The following is a 12,402-nucleotide window of genomic DNA, read 5'->3' on the forward strand; positions in this document are numbered from 1 at the left end:
AGTAGGTAGGGGAATCCATCCTTCAGAAGATTCTTTTATTAAAACTGGGTGACACTGGTAAGGGGACAGTACAAAAAAAATTTTGGTCCATGAAAAAAAACATAATAATTCAGTTAATAAAAACAGTTATCTTCAACAGGGGCACTGTGTAGGAGTGCTGAGCTTCCTTCGCGTGGTTCCAGCCCCAAGGACAGAGGTCGTTCGGTGTCACTGTGGGGAGAACCTTTCAAGGGAGAGGTGGGATAATGACAGGAAGGGGAAGACAGGGAGACAATTCTGCTGTCCCCGGCATGGAACAGGCAGGGACATGGGGCTGGGGGATGTGCTCGCAGGAGCCTGAGGAGGGGGTGGGGAAGCAGGGGCTTTGTCAGTTCTGTGGGTTTAGAGCCCATGCTGAACGGAAATCCCCCTCTGTGCCCAGCTGTCTCCCACCCTGCTGTGTTGAGTCTGCGAGCCCGGGATACGCCAACTCGGGGGTGATACAACCTGGAAAAAGACTTTGAGGCTCTCCTGGAAAGATGCAAAACCATCTCGGTTCCAAGGGGCCAAGATCACAAGGTCCTGCTGCTACCCTGAGGGGTCTGAAGCTTTGAGGGCAGGGGCTGGGGAGCCACAAACCCAACTCAGAGCTATTCTCCAGCCCTAGGCGCTTTCACTCCTCAGCGCCCTGGAAGTCACCAGTGGGTGCCAACCGGGCAGACAAGGGACAGGAAGACAGGGATGGCCCAGGGCTCTTACCCGTTTGATTTTAGGCCTGTTTCTCCATGAAAGGATGGGGGGGACAGGGCGGAGTGAATGAGTAAGTCACACCTCCAGGCAACAGCAGGAAGGAACAGCCTCTGCTGGCAATAGCAGTACCCTAGGTGAGACCCCTGGGGCTCTGACAGGGAAAGGCAAGACTCCCCCACCCAAATGCCCTGGATTAGGGCAGAAAGGAGGGAATCCTAAAAACAGCAGCTACAGGGAGTGTGCTGGGAGGGGGCAATAGTAAAAGAACAAACTCCAATACTGACGTGGACCCCCTATGAGGGAGTAAGAGAAGCACTGAGACGGCAGCCCAACCCAGAGGGCCACGGACTGACCTGGAGCTCAGTGGAGCCCAAGAGCCAGGGTTCCTTTAGTGCTAGAGGGCAACAAGTGAAGGGAGAGTTTGCTCCAAACCTGTGGACGGAAGGAAGGAAACTGGATTCTTTTATCAGGAGAGCCAAGATCAACTAGCTTATAGAGTGCCCCCAGGCCTGAGTCTCAGAGAAGGGGCTAAAGCTCCCAACTCCTGGGTCTCTGAAGGGCAGGATCAGTGTAGCCGGTCCCCTTGAAGACCACTTGGCCTTAGGCCCAATCCATTCAATGCACTGATTACCACTACAGGTTCTCACTCTAATACTATCTAGAGGTCCTATGCAGACCAGGGGAAGGTAGAGGCACATGGGAACTTTGTGGGGCAAAGGGAAGCTAGGGGTAGGAAGGGATGGGGTGGGGGAAGAGAGTAACAGGTGTCATGTGAGACCCTCTTCACTCTGGTGTTGTCCTAGAACCAACAGCATCCCCTGGAAGGCCCCAAGCAAGACCAAGGCAGGTGCTATGAGGCAGGCAGCACAGGGCCCAAATAGAGAAATCGGTGCAGCCAAATCAGGCCTGTGGGAGAGGCCCTATGTATTTCGGATTCCCAGGGCTTGCTCTAATTCTTGTCGTCTCTGCTGCACCTAAGGAGAAAATAGTGGAGGGAGTGGAAGATGAAACAAACCAGAAGTTGGTACCTAATACCACTGACCCCCATCAGGGTGCAGACCCCTCGCCTTCTGTCAGTTTCTCCAGTGCACCCCAGGTGCCTACCTTGGAGTAGAAGTAACGGCACACGGCCTCCTGCGCCCAAGGCTGGAAGTAGAACTCAGCTCGGCGCTCTTCCTCTGGGTTACCCACAACATCAGTCATGGTCTGCAGGAGATGGGAGGGAGAAGAGAGGACAACAAACTCGTTTCCTTCCTTGTCATCTAGTATGGATTGAATTGTATCCCCCCAAAAAGATGTTCAAATCCTAACCCCCTAGTACCTGTGAATGTGACATTATTTGCAAATAGGGTCTCTGTAGATGATCAAGTTAAGATGAGGTCATGAGGGTGGGCCTAATCCAGTATGACTGGTGTCCTTATAAAGGGAGGAAACTTGACACAGAGACAGGCATGCATAGAGGGAAGACGATGTGAAGACACATGGAGAGCACCATCTGCAAACTAAGGAATGCCTGAGGCTACCACAAGCTAGGAGAGAGGCCTGGAATAGATGCTCCCTTCCAGCCCTCAGAAGGAACAAAACCCTGCTGACACCTTGATTTCAGACTCCTAGCCTCTAGCACCGTGAGACAACACACTTCTGTGTATTTAAGCCACCCGGCTTGTGTACTTTACTACGGCAGCCCTAGCAAACCACTAATACAACCCCCACAGTCACCCCTGCTGTGAACAAGTCATTGCCCTGCCCAGGGCTCCTTTCTGGCACCCCTTGTCCCTTGCTCCTCTGCTCTAACTGTAGTCACAGCCACCACAGCATAGGCAAGAACTGAGGGCACATCACACACATTCTGTGCTCATTCTTCCCTTCCTGCCTGAGCTTATGGTGCTCCCTCTCTGGGACAGATCTCAAATCCCAAATTCTCCATGAAGCCTTCCCCAGCTATCCTAGACTCGTCCATCTCCCTTTTTGGTACTGTTGGTACTGGTGAGCTCCAACAATGCTGCTTCGAAAGCGGAGATCAAGTTTTCCGCTCTGTATCTCCTACAGTGCAGTGCATAATGACAGCACGTACTAAGTACTACATAAATACTTGATGGGTCCACCTCCATTACTCTATTGTAAAATGGACCCTGGAACATGCTAAAGAAAGTTTGGTCCCTCACTTCCCCCAGCTCTTCTACCAGATGGTACAGAAATAATGCAAATGTGTGCCTCATGAACCTGAGACCCTCTGCACCTGTCCCAGGTTCTTTACCTTGAGGTCCCGACACTGGGACTGAAGCCAGTCGTTGATGAAACCCTGAGGGTCTCTGGCAAAGCTCAGCATGAACTCCCGCTGGGTCTTCAGCTGATTGATAGTTTCTATTGTCTCATGGATCTGAAAGGAAGAAGGAAGCCCACAACATGTTTACACTGGGGAAACACAAAGTTAAGTGGCAGACAGTGTCTGACATCCCCTTGTGCTGCTCCCAGCCTAGGAACAGAGTGTGGCCCAGAAACGGCACGGGGCCCAGAGCCCCACCAGCTCCAGCACTCAGTGTCTGTTCAGCAGGGACCGTGTGCTGTCTCTATCCACCCCACATGAGGGAAGTTTTCCTTTTAGTCTCCACCAATGTCCACTATGGGTGAAGCTACAAGGTAAATGTTTAACCCACAGCAGAAATGGGTCCCAAAACACCACCTGGTAGAAAAGAAGTGATACCAAGGGCTGTCTCCAAACCTGCAGGTTTTGTTCTGTACCCACTTCTCATTCTGCACTCTTCCTGGTGATTTCATCTACTTGCATGTCTTCCATTACCAATGACAGGGGAATAAGCCCCCAATCTGCAGACCAGAGTCAACTAAACTCCAATCCAACTGCTTGACATCCCAAGGCACCTTAAACTCTCTGAAACTAAATTCACTATCTTGCCCCAACACTTAACTTCTCCTCCTGTTCCCAGTCTGAATGACTATGACTGCACCCCAGCTGAACCCTGGGAGTTGGCATGCCTCCTTCTCCCCCACACTTCACCCCACCATCTCCATCCAGTGTCTAACCCCTTCAGGCCCACTTCAACACCTCTCAGATCTACTGACTCATTTCCACCCTCACTGTCAGAACCGGGAGTCTAGGCCCTCAATATTACCTCACAGGCATTATCATTGCACCAGCCACCTAAGAGGGCTTCCAGCCTCCAGATATACCCCCCTCACAATTCACTCTCCATCTTCCCGCCAGTGATCATTCAAAATGAAAGCAGCACTAGGCCCTCCAGTTTTCAGGACGAAGTATAAACCAGTTTTCCCTGCATCAAAGCTTCTTCATGACTAGGTTCCTGCTTTCCTATCCGGTCTGTTTTCCTCAAACTTCCCATCCCCAGCACCTTGAGCTGTATCCAACACGTTAAACAGAGTGTACTTCTTGAACATGCCAGGCTCTCTGTTTATCTTTGGACCTTTACATACCCTGCTCTCTCCATCTGGAATGTCCTCTGCCTCCCATGCCCCTAAGCACCATCATCCTTTCTTCCTCTTTTATTGACTCCACATTATCCTTCAAGATTTAGTTGGGGCATCAACTCTTGCAGGAAAGCCTCCCTGTTCTCCTTTGTGTTCCCAGAGACTTTTGGTCCTTACTTGCAGTGACTAAGTCCAATAATGTTAACAATAACAATCCTAGCACTAGAAGCAGCAGCTGCCATTTGTCTCTGTGTACCAGATACGATGTCATGTCTTCACATATGTTGTCTCATTTAATCCTCCTAACAATCTTATAAAGTATCATGGTCTGTATTTCACAGATTAGAACTGAGGCTCAACGCCATCTAAAGGTATAGGCAAGAATGAGAACTCGTGTGTGTCTGGCTCCAGGCAGGACCAAGCACAGTGCCTAGCATATACTGGGTGGCAATACATTTTGACTGAATATCAAGAACCAGAAATAGCCGAGAAGCTGTGATGGAGGGCTAGTAGCACCCAACTACCCAGGGCACGGGCCCTACCTTGTTGTCTAGAGTAGCAATCTCCTGCTGGCTGGCAGTAGACAGCAGGAAAGAATTCATCTGGGTCTTCAAAGTATCATCCACTTCCACATCAATGTCATAACAAGCTGTCTTTTTCTGATCATTCGGGTCAACACTAGGGAGGAAACCAAAGGGGCCTGGTAAAGGGCTTGTCCCCTAAGACCTATTACCCATGGTCAAAAAGATGGTCCAAGATTGAAAGGGAAGGGGTTGACTACAAAGGGGCACAAGAGAATTGTTATGTGTGGCAGAAATGTTCTGTACCTTCCTTGTGGTGGTAGCTATAGGATGTATATGTATGCCAAAAAACATCAAACTACACCGTAAACTGGTGTGATATATTGCATGTAAACCTCAATAAAGTTGATTTTTTAAAAACTCAATGGTAAAAATTCAAATGGTACAAAAGCCATCCAGTGTAAGTCAGTTTCTCCCTCCCCAAAGAAACCACTGTTACAGTATCTTGTATATTTTCCCCCTATAAAACCAAAACTGACCCTGAAAATAAATTCAAATCCAACACATAACACACAAAATAAAGTAAAAGTGGCCTGACTTTAAGCACAAGAATAGAGGACAAACTAGCTTCTATTGACCTAATGTACAGATTGTAGGAGTTACTACTGGCTGAGTGATGGTTCAGGGTCTAATGAAAGGCCTCTATTGGAATTAATGTGGAGTAAGGGAAAGAAAGCAGAGACTATATCCAGCCAAAAGACATGCTGCTTTGAGGAGAAAGCGCCTTCCTTCACTCCGTATCTGCCTAGAGATGCCCTGCTCATTCATCTTCTGAACAAAAAAGCAGATGGAGGTAATGGAGATGGAGTCTCAGATTGGAACGTCCTACCACCCAGAGAAGAGATGTTAGCTCATCAGTGATGAGCTGGTAAATGATAGTATTTCCACCATACAGACACAATAGACGTAAGTAACCTCCAAAACACAAACACTAGTAAACTATAATAAAGTACTTCAGAAATGATTTTTGAATATACATTACCCTCTTTTAATATACTGCATTGAATTGCAAGTTTATATAGTTTAATTTTAAATAACCACTGTGTTTAACAACCTGCTTGCAAAATTACTGGAAGTTTGAGACTTGTGCACTGGTACCAGCCGGCTCAGCACACCTCTGCCTCCCATGCATGTGCTCACCTGATGACATGATTGATGATGATGGGCTCTGGAGGCATAAGCAAGGCGTGGAGCCGTTGGGGGATCTCTGAAAACTTCATACGTTGAGACTCAAAGATCTGCGGGAAAGAGGAGAAGCAGCTAAGAGCACAACTAGTGCTCCAGTGGACTCTAGCAAAAGATGGGTCCTTTTCTTACCTGCTGGAGGTACTTGTCACAGATGACAAACTCCCGCTCATGTGGGTCCTGGAGCTTATGTGTCTTAATATATTGCCACAGTGCTTGGATGATCACTGGACGGGTCTGGGTGTGGATGCCCAGGAGCCGAGCCAGACGAGGGTCTAATTTAAACTGAGGGGGCTGTGGAGAACCAGAGTATGGAGATGAAGCAGTGAGCTGGGTCTATGTGCATTATGAGGTGCTTAGCATGGCCATACACTCAAGCCATTCAACAAGCATTAATGCTGTGCGTTTTCTGGGGCAGAAAAACACTAAGCAGAACTCAGAGGTCACTAAGACCCTATTCCTGTATTTAGGGAGCTGATAGTCTGGTGACAAATTCTCCACAACTAGACTTAAACCTTTATGTGTCAGACTGCGAATGGGACGTGGCTGTGAAAGCTGGCCCCCCTCCCCTCACATCAGCACAGAATACCTGGTAATCCAGCATCAGTAGGACAGTACACCGCACATTCACGTCTCCTGGTCGTTTCACCTGGAAGCCATCCGTCTCCTGGGTAGTGGCGGTCCTGTGCCACTACAGAGAGGAAGATGTCAGGGGGTGCTCTCCCAGAGAGCTGGGGTGGGAGGGAAGAGCTTCTGTAATGACTGAATATTCAACTTTGATTACTGAGGCTACTGGAGAAGAGCAACAGCATGAGACATTTTTAAAAAACTGCATGACTTTGGGATGCCTGTCTCTAAGTAGAAACCTTTTAATTCTGACTGCTCAGGGCCACATTTAAATTAGCCTGAATTTTCAGTGATAAGTTTAGCCACAAAATGGATAAATATACACACACATAGTAAAAAAAGTAGCTATCATTTATGGAGTACTTCCTACATGCAAGAGTATTCTAAGACATTTACTTGGATTATTATATTTAATCCCCACAAAATCCTTATGAGACAGGCACGATTAAAGCTATTTTATGGATGAGAAAACTAACGTTTAAAAGAGTGAAGTAAGTTACCTAAGGTCACCAGCAAATAAGTGGTGGAGCTGAGATCTGAGCTCTGGTGTGTCGGATTCTACAGTCCATTCTTAGCCACTATGCTCTACTGTTATAAAGTTAATTTAAATTATTTACAAATTTCTATTGATTCTATGACTTACTTCCTTTATTAGATGGTAAAGACCTTCCCATGTCTCTTAGTGGTTGAGGTTAGGGGGCTGCAGCTACACTGGCCAAGAAAGGAGCAGGTTAAGTTCACTTGGAGTGCTGGGCTGTCTCATTCTGGTTTTGACTGTATCCCAAAGAACATTGTTGCTAACATGGTCTTCAGAACACTGTGTCATTAAGCATTATAATAAAGGATTTTTGGTGATTTGGAATGTGAATCTAAATAAGGCAGGGACCAAAAGCAAGTCCCAGATCTATAAAAGTAGCCTTGGCAAGGACTAGAACCCTATTCGTTAACCCCCTTAATCACAGCACCTGCTACCAGGAAAAAGGATAAATGGTGTGTAGATAACTAATGGTGGATAACACCATCATTAATACGATGCAGAGATGGCCTGATATATATAAGAGGCTTCCATTAGAATTTCCCTTGAAAATGGGGGCAGTAACTAGGACAGTAACATTAAGAAGGTGGGACAAGTCAGATTGTAAGAGCTCTTGGGTCCAAACAGTACCATAACTAAACAGCTAATGCCACCTGGAGGCCAGTGCGCAAACTGCGAAGGTAGTATCATACACCTGGGGTCAACTTTTATTTGTATCTCCCCTTTTCCCTAGACATTAATGTTTAGCTCCCAAGTCTATCACCCTCCAGTCATAGAGTTAAAGCCTAGAGGGCAGAACTACTCACTTCTACCAGATGGTTGTCTGGCCCATACAGGTCTTTGTCCAGTTCAATCACCAAAGACTTAAAAAAAGAAGAGAACTTCCTCTTTTGTTTGGTGGCATCATATTTGGACAAGGCTGACTAGAGGAGAGAGAGGAGAGATCATGTTAGAAAAGGCTAGAAGAAATTCCCCAAGACAGAGTCCCATAAAAAAAGGAACCCACAAAAACAATGGGGAAAAAACTCAAAAATGTTCTGAATGTCTCTTAGGACATGGCAAGGTACGTGTCTGTGGATATTAAACAAGACATAGAAGCAACAATCCTGAAGAAGCAGCCTGTAACTCGTACAGGGTCATTGACTCACCTACCTCTTTTTCCCAAAGGGAAATGAGACAAGTTAAGCCAAACCATTGCACATAATAAAGCGAGTCTGAATGGAGAAAAGTCTGACTCTAGAGGGGAAATGAATCACAGGCAGTAAGCAGCCAGAACAAAAACAGCTTTATTTGGATAAAATGACACCACTGGCAGATCGACTGGACCTATACAAAGAAGGAGGCTCTGACACTGAGCCCTGGTTCTCCTCAGAAATGCATTCATACTGGATTGCCTGTGAACAGCTGAAAATAAAAAGCCAGAGAGTCTAAGGGAATGGCAGGTAAACTTCCCCAAGGAGCTTCTGGGGTGGGAAGTTTGGGGGCTATCCCGTCAGCTGATGTTCCCCATGAAGCAACAAAGAGCCTGCCAGAGAAACCTATCCCACTCAAACTGTGAGATGTCTCCAACAGAAGCTGGGAAGATGGAGATGCCACAGCGGAAACCAAAGGACTCAGAGAGGAAAGGCCTCAAATGCTAAATGCAAACTCACTTGGTTAAAAAAAGCCCCGAACTGAATAACCTGCAGATACTGCTAAATCCAATGGCTAGCAGCATCAGGAGGGAGGTAAACAACAAATCAAATCCCAGGACAATAAGGTTCTCGATATGATACCACAGTGAGGGCCAAGCTGTGGGAGCCAAACACAAAGAACCATTGTCATTCAGTGTAGGGAACACAGTGACCCTCTCCCTGCTGTTCCCAACAGGAGCGGTAAGCACAGCCAACCAGACAATACTGCTTGTTCCCAGCAGCTCCCACCCTAGACGCCCACCACAGTGGACCCTGAACTCACATCCTCCAGGAGCCGTCCTTCTACCCGAAGCTCCCAGGAAGCCACCGTCCCTTCCCCATCCTCGGCATCTGACTTGGCCGGATTGAAAGTGTTAGAAATGAAAATTCGCAGCTTCCGTTTTTGCTGAGGAAGGCAGAAACAGGATGGATAGTGAGGCTTCAGTGGTTTGCTGTTGAAGACAAGGGTCTCCCCAAACCCGAAAATGACTCGTAACAGACTGGTTTACTGTGTACCAAGTCCCTGGGGTGGGTGGATGGAGATTCCATCTCGAAGAGGAGTACAGGCCCTCAACCTGAGTACAAGCACATACATTGGGATGCCAGGTGGACAAAGTCATGCAAAGTGCCAAGTTCCCAAGGTGGCAGAGCAGTTTCAGCAAAAATACCAACAGGGTATTATTTCTGGTGCAAGAAATAGCAAAAGCCCCTCCCCCTTTGCTGTTCTGTTCTTATGCTTCTAATGTAATTCTCAGTTTGTAGGCGGAAGGGAGAGATATAATTTAAATGCCAAGGAGAGCTGTGCTACGCCTTTGATTTCTCATCCTAAGCCTGCTGAAGGTTCCCGAGTCGTCTCCTTTGGCTCTCTGCCTAGCAACTCTCCTGCATTACCTTGATGGGACGTTTCAAGGCCTCCTGGATATCTAGCCGTTTCCTCATGATAGTCTGGTCCAGTTTCCTTTCAAAAGCCAAGAGATCCATATAGGCCTGGGATTCTGGTACCAGTTCACGAATCTTAGGAACAGAAAGATACCATTGGGTTCTAGAGCTAACCGTCCCTATTCTCAAACTCATCACACCTCAAGAACACCTACAGCCTGGACTCACCCTTTGAGGTAGAATTTTGTCAGCCATCTTCTTTTTCTTTGCACTGTTTGGAACAAATACTGTTATCAGGTTGGGATGGAACTAGCCAGAACATGAAGACAGGCTGTCAGCACCTCCACTTATGGTAAATACGTGAAGGAACTGCAAATCTTCTGTCAAGTTAAAGACATCCCCCCACCCCCACCTCCACCAAACACGAAGCATTCTCAAGAATGAGACTGTCTGCTGACACAGCACCACCACTTCTCGGTTCAGGTATTCCCACCACCTGTGTTCTCACAGGCTTCTCCCTCCCTTCCTCCCTCCACCCTGAGGTCATCTTACTTGTGGTTCCGATTTTGGACCGCCTGCTGCTGGACCTGCTGGATCTGCTGAGGTGCAGGTCTCTTGCGGGACTGGTCCATCCCTGACTGGGCTAGGCCAGGTCGGACTGAAGGGTTCCCCCCATAGCCAGGGGGTCCCATGGAAGGTCCCTGAGGTGTCATTCGGCTGCCTGGTAGCATACCTGGTCTCTACAGAGAGGAGAGGACCCTGAGATGTCATGACTTTCCCTACGTACCCCGCCTCAAAAGGGGAAGTGGGAGATGCCTGAGTTTTCTGAAAGAAACAAGGCTGGGGCGTGGGTTGGAGCACAATAGTGAGGTGGGAGAAGAGCCCTCTGCCCTCTGCCTCTTTGAAATATAGTTAACTGGAGCTTCCTCTGCTCCAGTCGTGCCCCCACAGAAGAATACAGCCTAAGAGCTAAGAAACAGCCAGATTGCACTTAAATTCTCTCCAGCCTATTTTGGATGACACATTGGACATCTCCTCTAGTCCCATATTTACTGAGATAGTACTGCCAGCTACTATCTCCTTAGAAGCTGACCTCAATTTGCCAGCTACACTTTCTGTGTTCCTCTGGGCAATGAAGCCTAAGCCCTTTTGCACTCAAGCCCTCACAGACCCATCCGTGGCCCCACTTCGTCCACGCTAATTCTACATCCTGACTTTCCAAGGAAACAATATTCCTAAGAGCAGGTGGGGATGCTAACTGCCTCCCCACCCCAACTCAGGGCCCGAATCCCTCAAGGGGAGTCCCTCCTACTCCTCCCCCCACCCTTGTCACTCCTAGGCCCCCGCTCAGCCCCGCCCCCGGCCCGCGCGCCCCTCCTCCTGCCCCACTCACCGGATAGGCCGCTCCGGGCATCGGGGAGCGGTATAGCCCTTGACCCGGCGCTGGGCCCATTCGCACGGGAGGTCCTGGAGTCCCGCCTGGGCCCAGGGCAGCCGCCGCGCCCGCCCCTCCTGAGGCTCCGGCGCCGCCGCTCGGAGCCACAGACTGGAAACCCGCCCGGGCCGCCATCTTTCCCGGAGCCGCTGCTGCAGCCGCACAAAGAACCGGAACCGGAACTCCCCCCGCCCCCCGCGCGCCCCCCACGCGCCCGCCTGTCCGCCCGGCCGGCCCGCCGGCACGGGAGACTCAGGCCAGCGAGACTGTGGGCTAGAGGGGGGGCGACAGCGGAAAAGGCGTGCTGACCACTCCCTCCAACCTTCACGGTCCGGGAGGGAAAACCACCGAGAAGAGCTCTGGGCTAGAGAGGCCCTGTGAGCGGGCGCCCCCAGGCCGACGGGAGGAAGACAAGGACTTGGAAAGGGGGACCAGGGCACCATCCCAACGCTCTGGTGAAGACGGTAGTGGAGTAATGAACTGCTTCGTCTTGGCGCAGTGCGTTTAGCTTTCCATAGCGCTTGATTGCTTTTCGTTTCCTTCTCTTCCTGCTCAAAGCCCAGAGGGCTGAATAGGAGAATGCACTGTTTATTCCATTTTACGAACAGGAGAGGTGAACTCAAGAGAGTAAATGACTTGGCAAAGTTAACCAACAAGTTAGCAGTAAAGCTGAAACCTAGAATCCAGATCTTCTGGCTCGTAGCCGGGAGCTCATTTCACAGATAAAGTGCCTCAGTAACCACCGCAGGCGACAACTTCAACCCAACTTTTCCCCTGACCTTTAACCTAACCTGCTTAAGGATTTTAAGTTTATTATGCCCCAGCTCCAAAGAATCTTTTGTACTAGGACTTCTCTTTGGGATCTTTGTTACCTTTGACCTCTTCCTCTTTCCCTGCTCAGTGGTTCAAACCATTCCTGGTGTGATAGCCTGTCCCATCCCAGGAGGACCCCACTTACTCCCGCCCACTTACTCCTCCCTTGATTGGCCACAAGTCAAGCTCAGCTCTAGGCACTTTTAGTGGGAAGAGCTAAATACTATTCAAATAAGAGAAGAATGACACTGAAGAGGAGTTGGTTGAACCCAGTTTATTAGACCAGAGGCATGCGTCACCCACAGCCCTGCCTGCTGTTTCCCATCCAGTGCACACCGTTTGGCCTTGCTCCTGCTTCCCTCCAGAGAGGTCTGATGTCTAAGGAACTCCCAGGAACCAAGAGTTCCCAAAGATTCTATAGCCTAACTCTCTACCTCCAGGCCAATGCACAGGTGGCCTGCCACAGGTCTTGTTCTGGGGTTAGCTGGACAAGAAGGCCAG

At 49.0% G+C, this 12,402-nt stretch overlaps 1 protein-coding gene across 1 annotated transcript; it reads right to left on the reverse strand.

The window, feature by feature from the left end:
* Nucleotides 1-21: 21 nt before the first annotated feature.
* Nucleotides 22-11,310, reverse strand: SMARCD1 (SWI/SNF related BAF chromatin remodeling complex subunit D1). Its single transcript, XM_015238103.3, has 13 exons — nt 11,047-11,310; nt 10,206-10,393; nt 9,882-9,924; nt 9,666-9,788; nt 9,058-9,180; nt 7,908-8,024; nt 6,529-6,630; nt 6,072-6,233; nt 5,895-5,992; nt 4,716-4,851; nt 2,987-3,109; nt 1,834-1,935; nt 22-1,703 (listed from the first exon to the last, which is right to left on the reverse strand). The coding sequence occupies exons 1-13, from the start codon at nt 11,221-11,223 to the stop codon at nt 1,650-1,652; spliced, it is 1,548 nt and encodes a 515-aa protein (XP_015093589.2). The 5' UTR covers nt 11,224-11,310; the 3' UTR covers nt 22-1,649.
* Between the last annotated feature and the right edge of the window lie 1,092 nt (nt 11,311-12,402).

Source organism: Vicugna pacos, chromosome 12 (assembly GCF_048564905.1).
Source record: "Vicugna pacos chromosome 12, VicPac4, whole genome shotgun sequence".
In the NCBI taxonomy this organism is placed as follows: domain Eukaryota; kingdom Metazoa; phylum Chordata; class Mammalia; order Artiodactyla; family Camelidae; genus Vicugna; species Vicugna pacos.